The sequence below is a fragment of the Terrapene carolina genome, unplaced genomic scaffold (assembly GCF_002925995.2).
Source record: "Terrapene carolina triunguis isolate 2854851 unplaced genomic scaffold, T_m_triunguis-2.0 Scaffold192, whole genome shotgun sequence".
In the NCBI taxonomy this organism is placed as follows: domain Eukaryota; kingdom Metazoa; phylum Chordata; order Testudines; family Emydidae; genus Terrapene; species Terrapene triunguis.
This window is the reverse complement of record NW_020664543.1, coordinates 14,017,322-14,042,351: the sequence shown is the minus strand read 5'-3', so window position 1 is coordinate 14,042,351 and position 25,030 is coordinate 14,017,322. Positions and strand designations below refer to the sequence as shown.

General features: G+C 49.5%; 1 protein-coding gene across 2 annotated transcripts in view; it reads left to right on the top strand.

The window, feature by feature from the left end:
• The first annotated feature begins 1,690 nt into the window (after nt 1-1,690).
• USH1G (USH1 protein network component sans) overlaps nt 1,691-25,030 on the top strand; it is a 79,473-nt gene continuing 56,133 nt past the window's right edge. Inside the window, exons 1-2 of one of the 2 annotated variants that reach the window (XM_024215218.2) lie at nt 1,691-1,854; nt 15,819-17,064. In XM_024215218.2, the coding sequence (XP_024070986.2) occupies nt 1,691-1,854; nt 15,819-17,064 (1,410 nt within the window). Of the gene's footprint in view, nt 1,855-15,818; nt 17,065-25,030 lie in introns of those variants that run through there. The other variant, XM_026654547.1, reaches the window with a different exon arrangement.

Here is a 25,030-nt window from a genome sequence, read left to right as displayed (position 1 = left end):
CCTTCATGGAGCAGTTCTCTGAGAACCCCAGGAGTTACAAGAACAGGCCCGTTAATAATAAGATGAGAATAACGAATATCTAAGTAACAAATAGTTTGCATTACTATATAGTCTTTCCTCCGGAAGGATACAAAGGGCCTTAAAACTGGCAACTATCTCTTTAGCTACCACTTAACCTCTCTGGGCTGAGTTCAGACATGATGTAATATGAAGGGCTGCAAATCCACTGTCCTCAATGGACCCCAGACCTGAATTTGGCCCTGCCTGTAGGATACTTACCTGGATCACTAGGGGGTTGAGAGGGTTGATCAGTTAGTGTTTGCAAAATGCTTTGGGCTAAGTGCCATTTGATTATCTCATTAGCTCACTCACCAATGCAGCCCGAAGCTCCACGCGTCACTGTCTTTCTCTTCCCCCTTTCTGTTGCCCAGCTCCTTTTTGCCCCTTTCTCCTTTTCGCTATCCCTCCCGTCAGTGATGCTTTCTCTCTCTCGCTCTCAGCCCCTTTTCTGTTCTCTATTTCCCTCCTTCACCCTTCTCCCCTCCCAGTCCTCTCTGTCTTCATTCCCCTCTCCTGGGCTCAGCCCTACCGCCTCCCCTCGTGCTATGGTCACTACTGCCTGCAGGCTCAGCCTTTCCCATGTCACAGGGATGAGCTGTAGGCCAGGTGCCCAGGGATGTTAGTGGCCTGGCTCCCATTAATGTCAAGGGAGCAACAGGAAATTCCCTGCACATTACACTGCAAGGCGCCCCAGTGAACTCAAGGAAGGAAAATCAAAGGTCAGGGCCACGTGCTGGGATAACCATGTGGCTGGTTTGGCAGATGGGCTGGTTGTGGTTTGGCCTCGCTGGGCAGCAGAGGGCGCCACAGGATCATGCATCCTGCCAGGTCTGGCAGAAGGAGGGTGGAGCAGCATGTCTGGACTGAAGTCTCCCAGCATCCTGCAGGGGATGGAGTGGGGTCAGCACCAGCACGTTCCAGCCGGGGGGGCAATAGGCGCCCGACTATATAAGACAATGCCCTGAATATTGGGACTGTCCCTATAAAACAGGGACATCTGGTCACCCTATATCTGGGGCAGGTCTAAGTGCTGATATGTTCACTCAGGTAACATCCCTGCATGGACCCAAGCTGCCATTGGGAGCAGTGCAGGGGCATTGGGGGACTGGCTGTGCTGGCAGGATATGGCCGATGCTGCTGCCTGGTGTTTCATTTGGCTGCCTCCTCTTTTAGAAAGATCCCAGGGGCTGAAAGAGCCTGAAGGGAGCTGCTGTGCTGAACTGCCCCTGACCTGTTCTGTGCCTCCAGCATGAATTCCCCGTAGGAGGGCTCCGGGGAGATGCGGCTGGCCCCAGGATAGAGACGGTAAAGTTAAAAGGTGCTTGGAGCTGGGGACAGGGCTGAACCGCGCCTTCTCCTCCTTGCCATGAGGCCTGCACTGGTGGGAGAGGAGGATTCTTAGGACCCAGGGGGAGCTTTGGAAAAGGCATCTCCTGCATTCATTTCAAGGAGTTCCTCCCTTCACTGGTCAGGACTTCTCAGGTGTCCTGGTAACCACCGCTCTCAGCTCCCTCCTCGGCTCTCAGGCAGCTGCTTGCCTGGAACTCCTACCCGCACCAATGCCCATCCTTTGAGATACCCCTGCCTGCCTCCCTCCCCCGATGAGCTGGCCAGGGGACTGCTTAGCATCATGAATGACCAGTACCACCGAGCAGCCCGAGATGGCTACCTGGACCTGCTAAAGGAAGCCACCAGGAAGGACCTAAACTCGCCCGACGAGGATGGCATGACCCCGACCCTCTGGGCTGCTTATCACGGCAACTTGGAGGCGCTGAGGCTGATAGTTAGCAGAGGGTAAGTGCTGCTTTCTGCCCTGATCCCTTCCTAGCCTCGATGGAGCGGCTCAGTGAAAACCCATCTTCCTCCCCCTCACAGATCAGGAGATCAACACGGCCTCCATCCTTTGCCCTGCACAGAGGCTGCCATTTCTTTCCTCCTGCTCCCCGGCGCTATTTCCTTTCCTGCTAGAATGTGCAGTGAGTCTGTCTGAGCCAATCCGTGGTGCGTCTAATCCGCCCATCACCGTAGTATCCAGGCAGCTGGGCAGTGAGAGATTGATAACGCTGGCTAACCTCAAAAGTAGCGTGAGCAGGGGTTGAGCAAGCGTCACTCATTCAGCTCTGTTGGTACCTGTCATTCCAGGCTTGGAACATCCCCGTTAGCCCAGTGCTCAGCCCCCATACAGCTCTGCTAACATGCTTCCAAACCTACAACCCCACTGCTGTTCTGCTACGCTCCCATCTCTCCCAATGCACCTTGAACCTGCTTTGCAAACACCCTTGCTAGTCTAGTACTATGTCCGACCTGGGCAGCGTTGCCAACCCATCTCTGTGAAGTGCACTGAGCTCCTCGGATGAAAGGTGCCGTGTATTAGTGCAAAGTAATTATAGCTGCATTTCTCCTGTGATATGATCTGGGCTGGGTCTCAGCTCTCCAGAGGTCAAAGGCTGATGTTTTACCGCTGCCTTCATAATACTGGTTTGATGCTGAACCTGTGATGGTGCAGCCTGAGGGTGTTGTTATAATGGTTTGCCTGTTCCTCGGGGCTTTTCCTGGGGTTTTCAGGGTCAGTGAGTGGTGGGGTTTCCATCTCTGAGGAGCATGAGTTCTTAGCCATTGTAACCTTTCGGTGGATTCCAGCCACTCTGTGATCCGGGCAACGGTTAGTAGTGATCCCGGCCTGGATTTTCAAAAGCGACTAGTGATTTTGGGTACCTTGGGTGTTCAACAAGAGACACCTTAAAGAGCCTGATTTTCAGAGGGCACAGCACCTTTAAGATGCCTCTTGGGCATCCAAAAATTGAGACACTTAAAATCACTGATCACTTACCCTGTTCAGCATTGTGCTCCATTAAAGTCAATTGGATAAATGTCATTGTCTTCAATAGAGAGACAGGGTGGGTGAGGTAATAGCTTTTATTGGACCGACTTCTGTTAGTGAGAGAGACAAGCTTCTGAGCTCTTCTTCAGGTCTGGGGAAGGCAGAGCTCTCTGTGGCTCCAAAGCTTGTCTCTCTTGCCCACAGAAGTTAATCCAATAGAAGATATGACCTCGCCCACCTCAACTCGCTAATATCCTGGGACTGACACGGCTACAACTCCACTGCATATTGTCTTCAACAGGCATCTGATTGGGACCCTGGTGAACTGGCTTGCAGAAGCTGAAGGGCTGGCTGGTAAAGATGGTACCAGACTCGGGAGAGAAGATTTAGGCTCCAATACGGTTGTGTGACCAATGCGTTTGCCATAGTCTTACCCAGGCTTAAAAATCTCATCAAAGCTTCTGTGTGTGTCACAAATCAGAGAGGCATCCGGCTAGGGGCCGGGGCAGAAATTTCAGGAATGGGCCACTGGGGGGGCTCTGAGCTTTGGCTTTAGCTTGTTTAACACTAAATGGTTAAAGAGGGCCTTTACCGAAGGGCTGAGATTGTCCATTAAAATGAACGCAGTGTGGAGAGAAGGGCAAAGCACGTATTTCATTTTATTTCATTTCCAAGCTGCATCTATTATTGCTTCATTATTGGGCTTGATCCCTGCAGCATCCCCTGCTGTTCAGTTCTGGTGCCCCCCAACCCCCGGTCTGACAGTGCAGCTCACAGCTCACCCGAAAGCTCATTTTCAGCTCCCTCTGCCAGGTCAGCTTCAGATCCCCACAAAGTTCTGCCAAGGCACCCCAGCCTGCCCTGCAGCCTGCCTTGCCCAGGAGACTGAAGGCAGGTTTCCGGCGGAGAAGGGCCCTTTTCTAAATTCTAATTGGAATCGAAGGTCCCAGCTGAAACCCTCTTGTGTAGCTTGGCTGGTGTTTAATTAACAGCATAAAATACATTGGCTGTTGACAGGGGAAATAGCACAGGGAAGGGCCAATGCCCTTTTGGTGATTAATGGTACATGCAGCGCCTTTGTCAGTGGTGCTTAGAATGCGTTTTTATCACTGCCCGGGTCACACTTTGTCAGGGAGGGATGAAATATACCCAGATGCTTAACTAAGCCAGTGCAGAGTTTACAGAAGCTACAGAGGTGGCCTCGTTACACCCTGGAGGCAAGCTGAGGGGCGAGATTAACAAAGCCCTTTCTTCTCTCCCTGCTCCCGAATGCGGCTCTGTCTCCTGAGGTCTGGGGCCTGCTGCTGCTCCTATGGTAGCAGGGAGGGCTGCTGCTCAGATGCTGGGATGGGAGAGAGTGGAGGACATGCAGAACAACCAATCAGAGCTAGGGAGAGACAGAGGCATGGGTAGTGCGTGAGCCCCCTCTTCGGGGGGGCTAGCCATGCGGCCCTGCCCCTACCGCCCCCTCGTCCACCAGAGCCCCGAGCCCCCACTCCTTTCCCCCGTGGCCAGATGAGCCCAGCACCGGGCCATCAGCCAACCCCAGTGCCAGGCCACCGGCCACCCTCAGTGCTGGCCTCAACACTGGGTTGCCTGCTGGCCTCTGGCTGGAGCTGAGCTCCCGCCTCCCACCAGCTTGGCGGAGTGTGGGCGGGGCCAGGGCTTGGCTTAGGGGAGGCTTAGCCTCCCCTGACCTATTATATCTGCCGCCCCTGGACAGAGGGTACATCTACACTGCAATAAAAGACCCACCGCATGGCCGCGACTGGCCAGGGTCAGCTGGGACTTGGACATGTGGGGCTATAAAACTGCAGTGTAGACGTTCGGGCTCAGGCTGGAGCCCAGGCTCTGAGATTCTGCAAGGGGCGAGGGCCAGCTGCGGGTCTTTAATGACAGTGTAGCCATACCCAGAGAGACAGTAGTTGCCAGAGAGAGGGATTCACTCATCAGCAACTGGGCTGTTGGAAAGAGGAGAGTTCCAAACACGGAGGCCAAATGCAGCTGTCAGTTATGTCAGTGGAAGGCCACTGTCTCCAATGGGATTCCTCCTGTGGAGCTGGCAGCAGGATCTGGGCCATGCCCTTTTTTATAAGAGGATTGGGGAATATTCGATTGAGTCTTCTTTCCTTCTGTACCCTCCCTCACCCTCAGGTGCAGAGGGTGTCCAGCATTTATTTCGGTCTCGTGCTGGTCTGTTCAGACGTTTGGGCGTCAGGTTGATGGATTTGACTTCTTTCTCTATTGTCTCTAGATTGCTCCTTTTTTTCTCTTCCCAGGTAGTGTCCATATTATCACCTGATGTGGAAAACGTATTGGTGGCATCTTTAAAGCATGTCCTAAATATGTCCATCGTTGTCGTCTTCCCAAGTTTGATGCCTTAGATTGGTGTGCTCTACTTAGAGTTTCTGATGTTGCAAGAAACTCTTTGCAATGAACTCAGAAGATCTTTCGCAGGCATTTACTTTGGAATGAGTTGATCCTCTTGTCAATTTCTGTGATAGATTTCCATGACTCTGCTCCATGAAAGGGGATGACATGATGCCAGCGTTTAAAAATGTGTATTTTTGTGTCAGCGCCAATCCTGCTACTTTTGCCATTTTTTTTCAACTTGTGAAAGTTGTTTGCTGCTTTCCATAATTGTTGCTTGACATCTAGCATGGTGCCATCATCACTGCACATCTCACGCCCTGGATAGGTAAAATGACTTACTTCTGTTAGTGCTTCTCTGTCTATTGTGATGGTTGCTTCTGGGATATTGCTAGCCATGTATTTTGTTTTCCCCTGGTCGATGAACAAACTAGCTTGTTCTGCTGTATCTGCCAAAAGCTGGAACTTTTCTTTCATTAAGCAATGTTTTGAACGAAGCAAGACAATGTCATCCGCAAAAGCAAGATCATCCCATTGTGCTTTATCATTGGTCCATAAAATTCCTCGGTTGCCCTCCATGGTTACTTTCCTCCTGACATAGTCAGTGACCAGTGCAAAGTGGGGACATAATACACCCTTGCCTTACTCCAGTTGTCACTGCAAACCATTGGCTGATGCTGTCACCATCTTTAACTGCACATGTGAAATTCTGATATAGATCCTTAATGATTCTAATCATTTTTGCTGGTATTCTATGGTATACCATAATTTTCCAAAGGCTTTTCTGTATAGGCTGTCAAAACCCTTTTGGAAAAATCTATAAAATATATCACAGGAGGTTCTTGCCATGCTGCACTTAGTTCTATAATCTGTTTGAGAATAACCATATGGTCTGTACATGAATTTAGTGGACTAAAACCTGCTTGTTCCTCTCTACATTGGAGATCTAATTGTTTCTTGATATGTTCCAGGATGATGTTGCACATTATTTCCCTAGGCACTGAGACAATGTGATTCCTCTCTACTTATTGCAGTGGGTCACCTTTCTCTGGCTTTTTTAATATAAGGCCTCTCTTCTACTGGGTGGGGTTCTTTCCTTCACTCCATATTCTCAAGGGAAGTCTGAGGGCTGTTTCCTCACTTGCTTTTAGCATCTCTCCAATAATGTTACCCTCTCCAGCCGCTTTCCTATTTTTAAGTTTCCTGATGGCTTTTCTAACTTCTTTCTATTGTAAATATCTCCTCAATCAACATCAATCTCTGGTGGTAGGTCTTTGTAGTAGTTCAGTTGGGCTTGGTCTATTTAAAACAGCCCTCTTGAGTAACTCCCATTAATTCTCTCCCTCGCCCCCGGTCATGGCAAAGAGAATGGACCCTGAGATTCAGACTAAGGGCTCAAAGAATGCTGTCAGTCCAAGTGGATTTCACCCATGAATTGACTCTTTAGTTCAGGACACAGTCCCATCTCTGACGTTGTTGGCAACCTATCCCGTATAGCCTAAGTCTCTTAGAGGGGCTGCAGTGTGTGTGGTGCAGGGGCTCCCTATGTGGTCACTTGCCATCCCATCTCCAGCCTTTTGGCATGTCCCTGAACCAGGCTAACACCTTGAATACAATTATGAGCCTGTCTTCAAACGGGAGCTGTATTGTAATCAGGTTCCCTGACTCAGTTTTAATGGTAGTGTAGCTGGGGGCTGCAAACGAGGGTGTGTGTCTATTCAGTCCTGTCATAACAAGTTTCAGCCTCGTCCACTCCTACTCTGCTGAACCACAATGCCAATCATTGCTAGACTGGGTTGTTTTCATAGCACAGACAGGGTCTGCAGCACAGCTTGGCTGGCACAGTTCTAGGACAAAATATTCCCCTGTCCGCACTGGTCAGGGAAGCCATCCTGGAACGCAGCAAGCTGCAAGCAGGAGCGCTGCCAGCTTTTCTGCCGCCCTAGGCGGCGGAAGGTCCCCCCCCCAAATGCCTCCCCCGCACAGAGGTGGCGGAAGGTCCTGCCCCCGAAATACTGCTGCGGTCGCCGCCCCCCAAATCGTAGCGCCCTAGGCGACCACCTAGGTCGCCTAATGGGTTGCGCCGGCCCTGGCTGCAAGCTGTAACTAGAGTAGTTCTGATGCCCGCATGGATGGGAGCTTCAGTTCTTGATCACCGAAGTTCATCTCAAGGGGGTGTTGAAATATCACAGCTAGAGCTGCTTGGAATTTTTTGAACTCAAAGCTTTTTCTGTTAAAACATAGCGTTTTATGGAAACCAAAAAATTGACTTTTTAAAAAAATCATGATTTTTTGCAGATGTTTTGGCGATGTTTTGTATAGATTTTTTCAAAATCAAAAATGTTATTGCAACCCAGTTTTCAGAGAACGAAAGGTTTCAATAAGAGCTTTAGGGGAAAATGTCGATAAAAACGTTTGCCAAAAAATGAAAAATGGGTCCATTTGGAATCCATGAAATAGAAACAACTTTGAAGTGTCAACATTTTTGTGTGTGAATTTTTTTATTTCAGTTTTCCATCCCACTCTAGGGTGAAATTTCCAAACCCGCTTAAGTCACTAGGCTCCTAAGTCACTTAGGTGCTTTTAAAATTTGTACCTTGGCCACAATTATTAGAAAGAGTGATAAAAACTGAGCAATGTCCAAATGTCAAGGTCTTTACTTTGAAACTAGTCTCTTTCTGGTGCTAGCAGACTCTGCTTGAACACGTAGAAATCTGAACTTCCAGCCAGTAGGGTGCTCGCCTGCAGTACTTTGTGGGGTGATGTAGGGGACTAGCTAGAGACTGTGGTCTCAGGGGGCAGCTGGGATCACAAAGGATCCACTAGCTACTCTTTGTCAGTGCCGGATAAGCAACCCGGAGCTATGGTACTGGCAGACAGACAAGCCCAGTAAATTGCCCTCTCTCTGTCTGTGCCCAGTGAAGTGGATGCTGGGGACAGGCTGTTATGCAATGTTCTAGTCGGTGAGCATAGATAAGGAGGGAGGCCGACAGTTCCCTGAGGGAACTGAAAGTGTGTGTGGGAGAGGGAAAAGAGAGAAAGGCGGTTGAGGGCGATAGGTTATTGGGAATGCAGTGCTGTGGCTTCTTTTAAAACAAGTTCCTGACCTGGCTGATAGATCTCTCAGTGCTAGCTAAGCTGGGCCAATGCCCCGGAATGAATCCTCCAGCCCCTGTCTTCTGTCTATACTACAATAGCTCCTGTGCCGGGACACCCAGTTATGTTTGTGTGTGTCCTGATAGTGTCATAACATGGTTTGCTTTTTGTCTGGGTGGGTGGGAACAGGCCATGTTATAAGGACCTTCTGGGAACTGTCCTAGAGGCTGGATTGTCTCAGGGTTGTGGCCTGGTTTTCTTACAGGGTCATAAAACAGTCCTGTCTCTGCAGGCAAGACCTAACTGTCTGCTGCCACAACACAGTAGCTTTGATGGTGTAGACAGCCCTAGCCATGTTCATGTCCTTATCTTATCCACCTCCAGTTGCTGGATCTCTGCAGCTCATAGGGGCCCAGTGTTCCCCACAGGGACTGTGATATCTTATAGAAGCTCCACAGGGTGTTCAGGCATTGCATAGCGACTCAGGAGATCTGGGTTACATTCCTGGCTCTGTCACAGACCTGGCTGTGAGACCTCAGCTGATTAATTTAACCTCTGTGCCTCAGTTTCCTCTTCTGAAACATGGGAATAATAATCCTTACCCACCTCGCAGGGCTGTCATGCTACAATCATTAATGTCCGTGAGGGGTTTGGACACCACAGGGATGGGAACGGGGGGAGGAACACACCGACGTATGGAATAGGTGATAGGTCCGGGGGACGTGAGTCTGGAGCCAAGAATAGCCTATTGCTGAACATGGCCTGCTAGTAATCACTCTTGCTGGCTGCCCTGGGTAAAGTTCACGGTGTCAGCCCATCGAGAGGGGCTAACAAAGCAGGTTGATGGTGAGGGGGGTGCTGAGTAAAGGGGGAGATTTCATAACAAACACTGCTGCATCTCTGCCCCTCAGCGCAGCGGCGGGATGAGGCGAGGGGGGCAGAGAAGGTTTGGTGGTGGCTCGTCCGACTCATTAGTTATACAAAAAGCCTCTTTCATGTCCCTGGCTGGGCTCCGGTGAGGGAAAGGAACCCAATTAACTGGGTGGCTGGGAAAGGGGAGGCAAAGGGGCATTTAGTGTCACAGCTTCGAGCAGACAATAACCCTTCAGTGTGGGTCTGACATCTTCCTGAAAGGGATGACTGGGATGGGAGTCAGGCCAGCTTCTGATCTGCTGGGAGGAGACCTGCTCGACAATGAGGGGTGTGGGGATTCTCTGGCCACGGGGTGGGCTGGGGAGGATTTGTCCGTCCTATGGAGCAGGGGAGAATGGTCTGAACAGCAGGACATTCTGTTTTCTGTCCTTCCCAATTGTCCCTCATCCTGTTGTAAGCTGAGGGGAGTATAGCTTATGCCTCAGGGACGCCAGTCAGCTGTGGTCTAGTGGACTGAGCACAGGGTACCTGGAGACCTGGAATCTATTCCCAGCTCTGTTGCTGTGTTTGGCCATCACGTCAGCGGTCTGTGCCTCAGTTTCCCTAGCTGTAACATGGGGATGATAATACACTTGTGTAAAGCGTTGTGAGATGTCCGGGCAAAGGGACACATTCAGCTCTGGTGCAGGCAGATCAAGCGAGTCGCACCCTCTTAGCCCAAAGTTGAATTTGACCCCAGAGGACGCTGGGGCTGGCTGGGGACAGGTGCCACTGACTTCGGTGGGACTGCTTGTGTGAGTAAGAGTCGCCCAGCCTGCGGGAGTTTGCAGAATCAGGTACAAAGTAAGGCCAAAATATTGTTATAAACGGGAAACCCGCATTGACGGCCATTGGCCCTTTGCTGAGGGGGCCCTGTGCTGACTGGGATTCGCCTCAGATGTACAGATGGGGAACGTATGTATTTGGTTCTCATGAAAGGTGCTGGATGGACAATCCAGGAGACAGGTGCCCACAGTTTATCCACAGAGCAGGAACAGCAGTAGTGGTGCCAAACGTCCCACACTGCCCGGCCCACGTGCCTCGGCCTGTTGGGGAAGCAGCCCCTGCAGAGATGGGAGGGTAATTCACACTCTATGGCCCATTCAATCCCTAGCCTTGGTTAGGCCTCCCAAGAAGGGAGCCCATTAGCTGCTGTAGCAGCTGCCCACTAGTCAACTCATTTCACCTGTGCCCTAGCCAGCCATCGGGGTTAATAATAACTAGAGCTGGGGTCAAATTTTCAAAATCGCTACGTCCCATTTTCAGAAGCGACTGAGGGTACGTCTACACTGCAATTAAAGGCCTATGGCTGGCCTGGCTCAGGTGACTGGGACATGGGTTATGGGGCTATAAAACTGGAGTGTAGACGTTCAGACTCGGGCTGGAGCCCAGGTTCTGAGACCCCGTGAGGGGGGAGGGGTCTCAGAGCCCGGGCTTCAGTCTGAGCCAGAACATCTACACTGCAGTGTTTAGCCCCACAGCCAAAGGCCCGTCAGCCCAAGTCAATTGACCCTGGCTCTGAGACTTGGTGCTGCTGGGTTTTTTTACTGCAGCGGAGATGTACCTTTAGGCACTCAGGAGAGTAAGTGCCATCGACTTTCAATGAAATGTGGGTTCCAAAGTGCCTAAGTCACTTTGGAAAAGAGGACTGAGGTTCCTAAGTCACTTTGGTGCTTTTGAAAATTCTACCCAGATCAAACATTTTGGCTAGAAAAGGGCTTTTCAGTGGAATTTTCAAAAAATGATGAGTTTAAAAAAACCAAGAAAGAAACCATGAAGATTTCCAATGAAATTAAAAAAAAAAAAATGTTTTCATCAACATTTTTGATGAGAAAAAAAATTCCCATGCTGCTCTTGGAATAACCTTTTGTTACCACCCCCCCAGGGCCAGAGTTGAACTGGTAACATAGAGGTGAAAGAGCCTGTATCATCCCCTGAGATATTTGCTCCCTATCAAGTTTTAATTCATGGAATTTATGTCCAGCCCAGTTTACAGATGGCACCAGCAGTTGGCACCAGTGGCAGAGTCAGGATTTGATCTCAGGAATTACTAGCTCCCAGCTCCCCAGTCAACTAGACCCCACCGTTGCTATATAGTAATAGACATGGGCACGGACTGTCTTTTTGTTCTGTGTCTGTTCAGCACCTATTGCATTAGGCTTCTGGTCCATCACTAGGGCTCTTAGCCGTTACCACAATACAAATCATACATAATAATAAATAATAACATCCCAGCCGCCTGTTAAAATACAGCACTAACCAGTACAAGAAAGATCCGTTCCCTCTGCAAAGCGTTGACATGGGCTCAAGCTACAGAATCCAGTTCTGGATTTCAAATACGCCAGAACTCCCAAGTGATCAACATCCACAGCTGGATCCAGACCCAAACCTATGTTTATCATGGACAGAACCAAAACCCTGGATCCAGTTTGGGGGTGTTCACATGCTCTCCCTGGATTCCAATTTTATCTAGTCTTTTTTGAGGGAGCGAAATCCCCTGAGGGCGATTCCAACGACAGTCGATTCCGCTTCATAGCAACCCAGATATTAACAACTTCCAGTTAATAGCCACAATTTGTTGGGAACCCTTCCCATCCCATTGACTTGAAGGTTACTGGGATTGGATATTGGCAATGGCATGCCGCTTATTAAGAACATTTTTCGGAAGCAAGTCCCCAGCTGCAGGCAGATCTGTGAGGCTGCAGCCGGGGAAGGAAGTGCTGGGACATGCTTTCCCTCTCTGCAGCCCCACAAACCTGCCTGTGGCTGGGCTCAGCCCGTCCCAGTGCTTCCTTCTTTGGCTGCAGCCTCACGAACTTGCCGTCTGCTTATTGGCAATGGCTGGATAATGGCAACCAAAGGGTTGCTAATAGGGGAATCTACTGTATCTTGGCGCCAGTTTTGCTTTTTCAGGCAAAGAATAAGAATTATTACGCTGACAGGACAGGGAGAAAGATACTCTCTCTGCCCCAAAGAGTTTACAGTCCCAGGCCCCCCCTAATCCTGCAAACACGTCGATATTCAATTGACTTTCCGTGTGCAAGCAGTCCCATTGATTTCAAAGGGGGTACACACATGCTTTAAGCTCAGGACATGAGTAAATGTTTGCCTAATTTTAGCTGCGATGGCACAAGTGGAGCGACACAAACCCAAGGAATGGGATGGAATGAGGAAGGGTGAGCGGTACGGTGATAAGATAGCACAGTGACTCAATGTAGGCTTATGTACACCTAGGGGGCCAGTTAAAAGTACTTAAAAAAGGTAATATTAATAATTGCTGGGATTGTTGACTCAGCACTTGAAAATGCTTTGACGCTGAAAAGGGTCACGCCGTATAAATACGATGTATTACCTGTTATTAGAATATGTTCCCACTTCCTGGACTTTGCAATTAACAATGTGCAATGCCCTGGAAGTGTGGTTCTGCTTTGAGAAGTGATTCTAAAAACAGTAAGTGACGGTAAACTCCTGTTTATCGTCTATCCCTGACTCCGGATCGGACGTGCCCACTTTACAAGGAGTTGTTTATCATGGACATTTCTAGTGCCTCAAGGAGCCAGGTATGGGGCCATAGTAAGCAGAGATCTAGTCTTGTTATAATTAGGGTGACCAGACAGCAACTGTGAAAAAACGGGACGGGGGTGGGGGGTAATAGGTGCCTATATAAGAAAAAGTCCCTAAAAACGGGACATCTGGTCACCCTAGTTATAATGTTTTGGTTCTTGGATGCGGGACATAGTCTGACACAGCTGGACCTCGTGTTATTTCTCCCCAGCTAATGGCTCCCTGCGGCACAAAAAGCATATGGAAAGCATAATAATTATCATAATCCCTAGCTCTTTATATAGCACCTTTCGTCAGTAGATCAAAGAGCACTTTACAAAAGAGGCCAGTAGCATGCACAAGAAATACCCCTCTGCAGTCCAAAGCACGTGTACATGAGAAATGGGCCCAAGTTGTGATACTTGGATCAAAGTCCAGTGGTTAGGTTTGGAACCAGAGTTTTGCTCCGAGTCCACACATAACATGTGAACGTGCTGATCCCTCACGCCCCCCTCTCTCCCATACACTCCTATCCATGCACAGAGGACCCTGCCCAACTCTGACACACGTGTGGCCACTCAGAACAAACATAAACAAACAACAGTTCACACCCCTATAAGCCCACTGCCGGCACCGGCTGTTACAGTTTCGCCGGCTCTTTAATCCAGCCGGATCAATAATTTACTCCTCTCTTGCAATTCATCAAATATTTATCCACCCCATGAATTTCCCAGCCTTGACATGTCATTACTAGGGTGGAGGGAGCCAGGCGGAGCTAGCAGGGGAACTAGGAAGTAAGTACACCTGTCACCGGAGCTCAGATCCTCTAGAGTAGGTAGGATACCTGCAGCCAAGATAAACCTCCCCTGTCCTGCTGCTGGGTGAATGGATCCCTAATGTTCATTGAGCCTTTGCCTTTCTTTTCTCTCTACGATCTTTCTGGGCCTGATCCTCGAAGCCTTTCGAGCACAACACTCCTTCTGAAGCCAATGACAGGTCTGGATGCAGGACTGGGCCCTGTGTCTTTTTTCCATTAGGGGTTAGATGGGTCCAGGTGCCTCATTGCTTGGGATTTAGTTTTGCAAAACTGAAAGCAGGAGCAGCTCTGGTCTAGGCTCTGTTGGTCCAAGCTCCCAACATTTGGAGGGGAGGCTGGGAGCTGGAAAGGGAACTCTCCGACACTAGGGCTAAAGGAGACGCTGTTGGGAATGGTGCAGGCCAGGCTGGCTGTGGGAGAGCTCTCCTCCCTCCAGTCCCAGCCCATGTGGTAAAACGGCGCAGCCAGTGGGGAAGCTCACACCTATTGCCCCTTCTTGCGAGTGTCATCTTAGCCTCTTTCAGCACGACCGGCTGGAGCCAAGCCCTTACCCCATGGCTGGTGAGGGAGTGTCTGGTGCCTCCATCCCAGCTCCTCTCAGTGAGAGGCCCTGTGACTGTAGGAAGGAGGTCACCGGTGCAGGATGGAAGAAAGCTCTCAGCCTCTCCAGTGCCAGTCTCTCCCTTCTCTTCCCACCAACCTGTTCTCTTTCTTTATAGGCCTGGAGGACATTATATCCCTCCACAGGAGCTGGCAGAGCACTGGCTGTATGGCGGCTCAGCTCCCGTTTCAGTCACTCCCAGCAAGGCCAAGTTTTGGAAATGGTGATTCAGTGGCCGTGGGGGAACACCCAGTTCCTCTAACGGCAGCTGTAGTTCATCAGGCAGGATTGTAAGGGAAGGTGTAGGAATGCTGGTGACAGTAGAACTCAGAGCTGTGCAGTCCCATGCTCTCCCAGGGGGAGTCGCTCCAGGGAACGGCGTAGCAGTCTAGTTTGGTAGTTCTGTGATTCTGATTGTGCGTGAGTGAGGCAGGCTTGTTGACAGGTGTCAGATACTGATGCTGGGGGCATTTCATTGACTCATAGACACAAGTGCATGGTTGATGCTGGAAGGGGAGTAGCTGTGTCTCATTTCAGCAGATCACAACTAGAGGGGACTGTTAGGAGCTCAGACATCCACCCAAGTATTCTCAAGTGCACTTTCTCTATGGCCAAATCCTGTTTCACAGACCCTATTGGATCTTTCTCATTAGGGGAGGCTGCAAAACTGGGCAACTCCCTGGTGACCAGCAGTGGCCGGCTGCGATAGGTGCTGACATCACTACAGAGTTTGCTTATCACATTAGTTGAGTCTGTGGCTCTTGAGAAGGATGGAAACCTAATCTCCACTTCCTTTGAAACCGGATTCTCAGGATGTGCTAATACCAACTTGCTCTCAGCTGTGCAATCGAAAACCAAACTTGGTAAGGCAAAAAAACCCACCCGGTCTTATCAATTGAATGGTGCCCCAGGCACAACTAGGAGACAGGGATGCAGTTCATGTCATGTACACATGAAGGTGAAAAGGTGAAACAGCTGATGTGGTTTAGGTCCAGTGCTTTGGATGGCCGTTTATCCTGGCATCTCCAGCAGGGGGGACCCTAGGGAGGATCTGTAGAAGTGCACATAGAGTACAGGGCTTATTTTGGGAACACCATCAGATTTTGGAGATGGTAGAGATTTGAACCTGCATCTAAATTTTGCAAATGGCCTCTACCTGTATAACGGGCCAACCAAATATCCCAGAACTAGTCCCACCAACTCTAGGATGTTCAGAATCTGGATCCCAGTTTCACAGCTCAGGACCCCCTCCAGCATGGAGAGAAGACAGTGAATTGGACACAGGTGCATGAATGTAACCTTTGGGGCTAAATATGGGTAACAGAAAGGTTGTCTGTAAAGCGTATGATTGCCTGACACTCACAACACTTCTTCAGAGGACTCATGGGCTGGGGTGTAGTGGCTGTGCTAAGGGACATGTTGCTTATATTGCGGGGGAGCTGGGGGAAGAAAGCGCTTGTATGGTAGTGGGGGTTGTGGCATCCAATGCATGAGCGTATTGTCTAGTAAATATCTCTTTAAACCCCACTTCATATCTGCATGGTAAGGTCAGCCCAACGGAACCGCGCATTAATTAGTTGTTCCAAACATTGTTTTAGGGGTGATCCAGACAAATGTGACATCTGGGGGAACACACCTCTTCACCTAGCTGCAGCCAATGGCCATCTGAACTGCCTCTCCTTCCTGGTGTCATTTGGGGCCAACATCTGGTGCCTGGACAATGACTACCATACGCCACTGGACATGGCTGCCATGAAGGGACACATGGAGTGCGTGCGGTACCTAGACTCCATTGCCGCCAAGCAGAGCAGCCTCAACCCCAAGCTGGTGAGCAAGCTGAAGGACAAGGCTTTCAGAGATGCAGAGAGGAGGATCAAGGACTGCGTGAAGATGCAGAAAAAGCACCACGAGCGGATGGAGAAGAGGTACAAGAAGGAGATGTCTGACAACTCCGACACCATGAGCTTCTCCAGCTACTCCAGCAGCACTCTGAGCAGGAAGTTCCAGCACATGTCCATGGTGACGTCCCTGCCATATTCCCAAGCCACCCTCCACGGCACAGCCAAGGGCAAGACCAAAATGCAGAAGAAGCTGGAGAAGAAGAAGCAGGTGGATGGAACGTTTAAGATCTACGAGGATGGGAGGAAAAGTGTGAGGTCCTTGTCGGGCTTGCAGCTGGGGAACGATGTCATGTTTGTGAAGCAGGGCACCTATGCCAGCCCGAAGGAGTGGACCCGGTGCAACATCAGGGACATGTTTCTAACTGACGAAGATACCGTCTCCCGTGCCATAAGCGACCCAGGTTTGCACATAGACTCAGCCCACTCGGAGGTCAGCACGGATTCTGGCCATGACTCATTGTTTAACCGGCCTGGGCTCGGCACCATGGTGTTCCGGAGGAACTACGTCAGCAGCGGGCTCTTTGGGATCGGCCAGGAGGATGCCAGCGTGCTGGGCGAGGGCAACCTGGATGGGGTAGGTGTCAAACTGCGGAGCCGCCTGCAGCGCTCGCCAAGTCTCAACGACAGCATCGGCAGTGCCAACAGCCTGCAGGAGAGGAACGCAGAGGAGCTGCCCTGGGAGGAGGTGGAGCTGGGCCTGGATGATGACAATGAACCCGATACCAGTCCCCTGGAGGCCTTCCTGGCTTCCCTGCACATGTTTGAGTTCATCTCCATCCTGAAGAAAGAGAAGATCGACCTGGAGGCCCTCATGCTGTGTTCAGACAATGACCTGAAGAGCATCAACATCCCACTGGGGCCTAGGAAAAAGATATTGGACGCCATCCAGAGGAGGAAACAGACCTTGGAGAGGCCTGATGTTATTGCAGACACCGAGCTGTAAGTAGATGTCCCTCGCTGTCTAGCCCTAGAACCATATATCCCTCAGCATGGGGAGACTGGGGGAACTGAAGCGCTTAAATATGTGCTCAACATATTGTCCATCTGAAGAACAGGAGCCCAGCTAAGATCAGTATTTCTTCATTTATACACAAGACAGGAACTTGCCAGCCCACAGAGATCTTGGGTGGAGGAGTTGCTTGAGTTAATTAATTTCTTAGTGTTTCTCATGCTGGGTGGGTGGGAGTTGAAGTTCTGGCTGCTCCATAACCTGAACAAACTCAGACCCTTCTGAGGTCAGATTCCTAGTGCGTACCCCTGGGTGGGAGCTTCAGAAGCCCCCAACCTTGACCTAGCTCTGCTTCTATTGAAATCAACCGGAGATTTACCATTGATCTCAATGAATGCAGCATTAAGCCAGACTGCAAGTCCCACCCCAGATGCCTGGGCTTTTATCCAGAGCTCTTGGGTTTGCAAACTTGGGTTGAGAGTCTTACAAAACCAGCCCTTTTTGGTGGCATTTTGGCATGTCCACCTCTAGCGCTGGCTGGGATTGGGAAGGACAAAGGAAATTGTGTGCGAGTGATGGGGGGAGAGTCTCCGGGTTTGCCTCTATACATTAAGAAAGGTTTGGTTCCAGTTCTGGCTGAAGGTTTGGGTCAAGCCTATTTGCACATCCGTACTGGAAGATGCCTAAATGGAAGCTAAGTTCACAGGTTGGGACCTAAACCCTGATTTCTAAAAAGGTATCAGTTTGACCTTCGTAACTGTGGGTGCAGGTTTCTGCGTGCAGTTAATTCCCAGCAGAGAGGCTCCCACCTAATGACCCAACATGGGGGTGCAATCAATAGGTGTCTAAGTGGTAGCATCTGTGCCCTCAATAATTACAAATTCAGAATTGGGGCCACTTTTTAATCTTTTGCATCTGTTACATGTCTGCTAAACTGTGTGTCCATGATCCAGTTAAGACTGCCATCTTTAGCTGTTTGGTTAATGCTGGTTGAGATTTTCAGAGCTGTCTGGGGGATTTAAACACATCTTCCATTAAGATTAATGGAGGGCATGAGTCTAAATCCCCTAGAGTGCTTTGAAAATCTCCATCACCAAGCGGCATATCCGTTGAAAATCCGATACCTCGTCCTTCATTGTGGGACCACATGCTGGACTCTAGCTTCTCTGATGCATTCCCTCTTCTTTTCACCATTATTCAGTGGGTTTGGGCCATCTGCTCAGTGTTTGGCCCCAGGGTGAGCTTGCTAACAGGTTTTCTCTTTTCCTCTACAGATAGCAGTTTTTATGAACAAGAAACAAAACCAATTCTAAGTTGCCAGAAAACCCAAACCAGTGACTCCTCCACTAGGACAACTGAAAGCCACCGTGTAGTCCAGTCCCTCCTGACTGACTGCCTCCTTCCCCATTCTGCTTCCAGCCTGGGGGACTCTGCCCCACAGGAACCTGCTGCTGAGAGGAATCGTTGAGCTATGACCTGCCTGACATTCCATCTTTGCTGAATGGAGGTCCTTTAGCCCGCTTGCTAGAGGGGTGACAAGATCGTCCTACGCTATGAAGCTGATAGGTGAAACTCCATGTGATCACAGTTTGACAAAGCACAGGAAGCCATGGACAAAGAGAACCATGTGATACCTTGGAATGGACCAACAAATAAATAATCAGGACACCTTGCCTCTGTTCCTGGCTCTGCTGTTCACTCAGTGTGTGGCTTTGGAGAAGTCATTTGCAGCCACCTTTTCAAAAGCGATTGCTGGTTTTTGGTGCCTCAGGTTTTGGGTTCCCAGCTTGAGACCCCATGGGTCTGAGTCTCACAGCCCCACAGCTCTGATTTCACATAAACTTGGGAGGTTCAGCTCCTCTGAAAATCAGGCCCTAGATGTCCCAAATGGGACATCCAGAAACGAAGGCACCCCAAATCAATGGCACTTTTGAACACATTGGTCTTTACCGCTCTGTGCCTCAGTTTCCCATTCTGTAAAATGGAGAGAGTGCTCCCTGGAGACAATAATCCTGTCCTAACTTGCAGTGCTGCTGTGATGCTTAAGTAATTAATGTCTGTAAAGCGCACTGAGATCCTTGTACGGAAAACACTCCAGAAGTGCAAAGCACAATTGTTATTTTTAATAGAGATGGATCCAAACCAAAAACCTGATTCCGGCACCCCTGAAATTTGGGTGCTCAAAATCCCAGCCCAGCTCTGAATTCCCATCACTGTCTTTGTAGTGGGCTTAACCAAACCCCGTCACCTGAATACTCCTGAACTCTGGGTGCAGTCTGAGCCCAGTTTCTTTTGGACAAATGAAACTTGCTTCCAAACACTGTGTTCCTGAGTGAGACATGAGGATTTTTCACCCTTAATAACCCAGAGGGTGATGAAACATGGGTGTGTAGGAATAGGGTAGTATCCCTTTAAGTAATTTGTGAGCCCCATAGAGTGTCAATTGATACCAAAGAACTGGTATCAAACATGTCACTGCAGCTCCTTACCATCCTGCCACTAGCAGATCAGTGGAAAGATTTATCCAGACATTCAAGCAAGTGCCTTGTGCCTTATGGCGGATTTCCTACAGAAATGCGGCCTAGAGACACGGCAGCTCTGGTTAGTTTCTGGTGGCTTCTAAAACACAGAATGCGGTGAAGGGTCACAAACTATTTAAAGGGATACTACCCTATTCTGACTTGCCTGTTACTCTGCTGTGTGTGGATGTGCCTGAAAGTGCCACTTCCGTGCATGTGATATTTCCAGGAATTGATTACCGCAGGATTGAAATGAGTGGCCAAAATGCCCCGCATATTCCAAAGGGAAAACCCCTCCCAATTCTTTTGTCATGCTTGTGCTGCAAGCCCTGTGTGATCTGCCTGTTCCTTTGGGTTTGTGGCTCTGGTGGTATTAACGGATTCAGGGAGCTCCATCCTTGGGAACTTCCAGAAAAGGAGGTATACGCAGGGGTGGAACCACCAGTAAAAAGGGGTCTTCCAGTGGCAATTTATTAGCCATATTTGTACCACGACCTCCCTCATCTTCCTCTATGAATTATACAGGGCTTTCGTGACTAGCTGCACAGTGAGTCCATCGCCTGCAAACAGAACTTGGATTCTGCCCTAAGTCCCCTCAGGCAGATCTGAGTCCCAGCAGTGAACTCTGGCACCTTGAGTCTTTTGAATATTGTGACTCAGGGTATGTCTACACTACAGGATTAATCCGAATTTAGATAATTCGAATTTGGGAAACAGGTTGTATAAATTCGATTGTGCGCGGCCACACTAAGCACCTTAATTCGGTTTTTAACCACATTAATTCGGTGGTGTGCGGCCACACTACCCCATTAACTTAAACACAGTAATTCGGTGGTGTGCGGCCACACTAACCCTAATTCGAATTAACAAAATCGATTTAGGCTCTACTCCGTTCGTCGAGGTGGAGTACAGAAATCGATTTAAAGGGCCCTTTAATTCGAATTAACTGGCTCTGTAGTGTGGACGGGTGAAGGGTTAATTCGGATTAACGCTGCTAAATCCGAATTAATCCCGTAGTGTAGACCAGGCCTCAGCCAAGCAAAATTCTGGCAGTAGGAGAGAGGGATGAAGCTCCATTTGGCTCTTCCTGGAGCATTTGCAAAGAAATGCGGGATGCTTGAGTGAGGCGAAACATAAACCTGCACGGATCAAGACCATTCAGAGAGGGTTTGCTTTCTATCTTCCCATAACCAAGGTTTGGGTTGGGTTTGTGGAGCCCATTCTCATAGAAGAGGATGATGGGAAATGACCCAAGAATGGCTGGGTGTGTGGGAACACCGTGATTAACCGGAGAAGGGTTTGAGGCAGTAGCTATGAGATGATTTCCTCATGGGTTGGGCTTAGTAACCAAAACACTTTAATAGCCATTTTGTTATGGACCTAAGCCTCCAAGTTCAGATCCACATTTCCCCCAAGTTCAGGGGTGCTCTGCTGTGGGGTTTTGGTTCTGATCCACACAGCCAGTGTTTGCAATAATACCCCTCATTCCAGTGTTAGCAAGTGGAGCTAGTCAGGCATTTTCCAATGAACCGGTTTTATCTGAAAATGCTGATTCATCCAAACCCCAAACAGCTGGTGGGAAGGGGTCCATTTCAACTTTTGTTTTTCAACTTGAGAAAAATTTCGACAAAAAATAGTTTCAAAACATTTTCAAAATGAGCAATTCTGGGTTTTTTTAATTGAAAAACTGTCTCATTTAGAAACAAACTAATCAGAATAAAAAAACATGTTTTTTAAACAGTCTGAATTGAAATGAAACATCTTGATTGACCTGAACCGACCTTTCTTTGGTTCATGAAAATTTTCCAGATTTTACCTTTCATCCCGATTAGGGACAGGAAAATTTTCCAATATCCCAAAAACATTCCTGGGGCAGTAAACTCGCTCCATGCCCCACTCTATCAGCCAGGTCCTTTTTAGTTGCTTGAAAGCCCGTGGCCCTCTGGCTCCTGCTGGAAAGCACATGTAACCCCTGTATAGTTCACATAAGAAATGTACTCCCTGCCATTTGGTAGTGCTTCTGATTCATGGTTTTCCTGGGGCAACCTGGATTACCTGTTTGACTTGTGACATTAGGTGACTGCCTGGAGGGAGCTGTTTGGAGCAGCTGGGATTGGGTCACTCCAGCTCTCCCACAGCTGTTCCTAACTTCCCAGCTGCACCTGCTGTCACTGCCCCCTCCTGGCGCTCCGTGTGTCACTCTGGGACAAGGATGAGGGTAGAAACCCAGCCATGCTGTTTGCAAAGTGTAGTGTCCAGTGAGTGTTGTGTTCAGGGCCGGCTCCAGCCACCAGCACAGGAAGCAGGTGCTTGGGGCAGCCAAGGGAAAGGGACGGCACATCCGGGTTTTCGGTGGCAATTCGGCGGCGGGTCCCTCAGTCCCTCTCGGAGTGAAGGACCGGCCGCCGAAGAATGAATCTCTTTTAGGGTTTGTCTACAATGCAAAAAATGCTGCGTTCTTACCTGGGGTTAGCTAGCTCGGGTTAAAATAGCAGCAAAGACCGAGAGACTCGAGTTAGCTCCTCTCCTCTCCTTTACAAGCTCAAGTACAAGCATGTAGTGGAGCCTGGGGTTGAACGCGAGCTGCTAAGCCAAGTTTTAACTCCTTGTTTTGGCAGCGTAAACATACTCTCAGCCTTTCTTGTCCATCCGATGATACTAAAAATCCCGTGTGGCCCCAGGGTGCTGAAATGCTTTAATCACTGAATAGTTGTAATGTGCTTGAGGATGAAAGGACCTCTAAGGATTATTAGCTCTCCGAATATACAAAGCAGTTATCCCTGGGCCCCTGTAGAACCTCTGGACTAAAGTCCAGGACAAATGCACTGAAATTAGATGCACTGAGTTTTCAAGTTCCCAGCTGACAGACAATGAATACTGAGTCCCACCAACTGGTCTTTTCATGCAACTACAAGATTGTGTCAGCTTCTTTCTACCGCAAAGAGCATGCTAGATTTACAAGTAATGCAACAGCTTCCCCTGCTGGAATAAATTGGCAGCCACAGTGGAATTCAAAACCAGGTTAACCTCTGCAGAATTAAAGCCATGGGGCCTAGGGTTTGTGTGTGACTGCAAGACGTGAACACAGACCTATGGATGACCAAGGTTCCTCTCCCTGGTTGGGTAACCCAGCCTGATTGTCCAAGGGCAAAGGATAGGAGTAATCATTTAAAACAATGTATTTGCTCCTTTTGTCACCAGGCCATTTCCAGCCCATTGAGATGGAAAATGGCTTATGAACTGGTAAATCCCAGTTGTAATCTTGACAGTGGGAGCCGGACTATGCTGTACTCCTGCCCCTCCACTGTAGAGCTCACCTCCCCATGTCCCTGTGGCTTCTTCCACATTGCCCTTGTGCAGGGAATGCTCTTGCCAGGCGCATCTGCAAGGACCTTACTGCTCTGCAGCAGGGTCCCGCGGGAAGACTGACCTACAGCCTCGCCAAAACTAAGAGCTCCCTAATTTAGCTGAATTTAACTTTATTTTGCCAGGATGTGGCCCAGACGCCCCTTGACAACTCTGCTGATGGATTCTAACCCTCCCCCCTAACCTCTGCCTGTTTGTCTCTTGGTCTGTGAGCTCCGTGAGTCGGACTGTGAGCACTCCCGCTGAGTCACACTAGAGAGCTGGAATGGAGCTTGGCTCAGGACGTCAAATTCCAGTCCAGATCTGGATTTGGAATGCTCCAAAGCTGGAGGGGGTTGGGTTCAGCTCCTTGTCTGGAACTAAAGGGAGGGGTTTGGAACGCTCCTAAATTCAGGGCTGTTCAGATCTGGAGTTTGCTTTGGGCCTGTGTCTGTTTATTTAGATTTGCACAAGTATTAAATGCAGCCACTATCCCTACACTCTCGGTGCCCTTAATAACGTCAAAAGTACACCACAAATAATATCCTAAGGACAGCATTACTTAGCAATAGTCAAGATAGCCCATCCCCAATGACCCAGGCAACTTAAAAACTCAAATACCACCCCTCCCCTGCCCTCTTCTAGTAGGGACTATCACACAGAGCTCCTGTGAGCTGTGATAATCGAAATAATGACAATTCCACCAGCCAATCACTCCTCCCACTTCCAAACATCTGGGTAAAAAGATGAGCTTTGCACCAGACCTTTTGTCCACTCTGGAGTTTATAAGTAAACAAAGGAAATACCCAAGAGCTGTTGCTTTAAATTGTTCTTAGCTGCTGATCACATAAACTGAGTGTTGTTGTTAAGGTCCCTGTGGATTTTACGGAGGGCACGAGAGAAAAGCATTTTGTTGTGGTTGCGAGATCATTCACTGTTCTATTTTAGCTAGAACAGCTTAGAGGGCACAGGGCCAGAGGGTGTCAATTCAGAGGCATTACAGAGCTAATGGGATATCTCAGCACCAGAGGGCAGGGCAGAGGCAGGGTCCTGGGAAGGAGGGCATGGGACGGGGAGGTAGGAAGCACTGGCTAGGAGCTACCAGAAAGGTCAGTGGCCTGCCAGGAACACAACGGTGCCCATGAACACTGGGATCTTTCAAGAAACAAGGCACCAGATTCCAGGGAAAGGAGAAAAGGAAACAAGAGGGGCAGCCTCCACTAGGCCAAATACGCTTAGCTCAGGCCAAGAAACTCCCTTCCCACACCGAGATGGAGATTTCTAGGCTGTTCGGCTCTTCAGACAGCTAGTCAATATCAGTGATCAGCCTCTTATTCGGGGCCTCTGGGATCACTGAGCTTTGGGATTCCATAACAGTCTGATCCTGTAATGTCTGCTCCTTTACAGCAATGCATTTCAACCTTTTTTCATTTGCAGACCCCTCACCATTTTCGACTGGAGGTGCGGACCCCTTTGCAAATCTTAGACATAGTCTGCGGTCTCCAAGGGGTCTGCGGACTCCAGGTTGAAAAGCCGCTACTTTAGAGTGTTAGACAGACACTCGCTTTCCTCTCTTTCACCAAAACAGCTGGTTCAGCAATTACTTTCCCAGGCCTGGCAGAAAAGCCAGGTGTGTGTGAAAACCTACAGGTGAGGGAGCCTTGAGGCTGAGCCGGTCAACAAACCCAAACCACAGCAGCTCGGGAGCCCCCCACCCCACCTCTGGATCTTACAGCAAGAGTAGGAACTAAATGGTCTCAGCGTTTCCACCCAGCGGGATTGCCCTCCGGTGGGAAGGCATTTCCGAGCTCCCCAGACAGGCTGCAATAAGTAGAGCACTGACGTGGTGTGGCCGGGAGGAGGCTGTGCCGGTCTGACAGTAGCACAGAATTCTGAGTGCTCATCAGGAGGTGAGTGTGATCCTGTCGCAGGATCCCAGCAAACACCTGCTGTCCTTGGGTCAGGTGTCAGAGGGCAGCAGATACATGGCACAACTCCTGCCAGGCTATGTGAGACCCACGTGTTCGCACGCACTGTTATGGGCCTGGCACTCCCTAGTTCCAAACCAGGTCGTGTTGGTATCTTCCCTGGAGTCT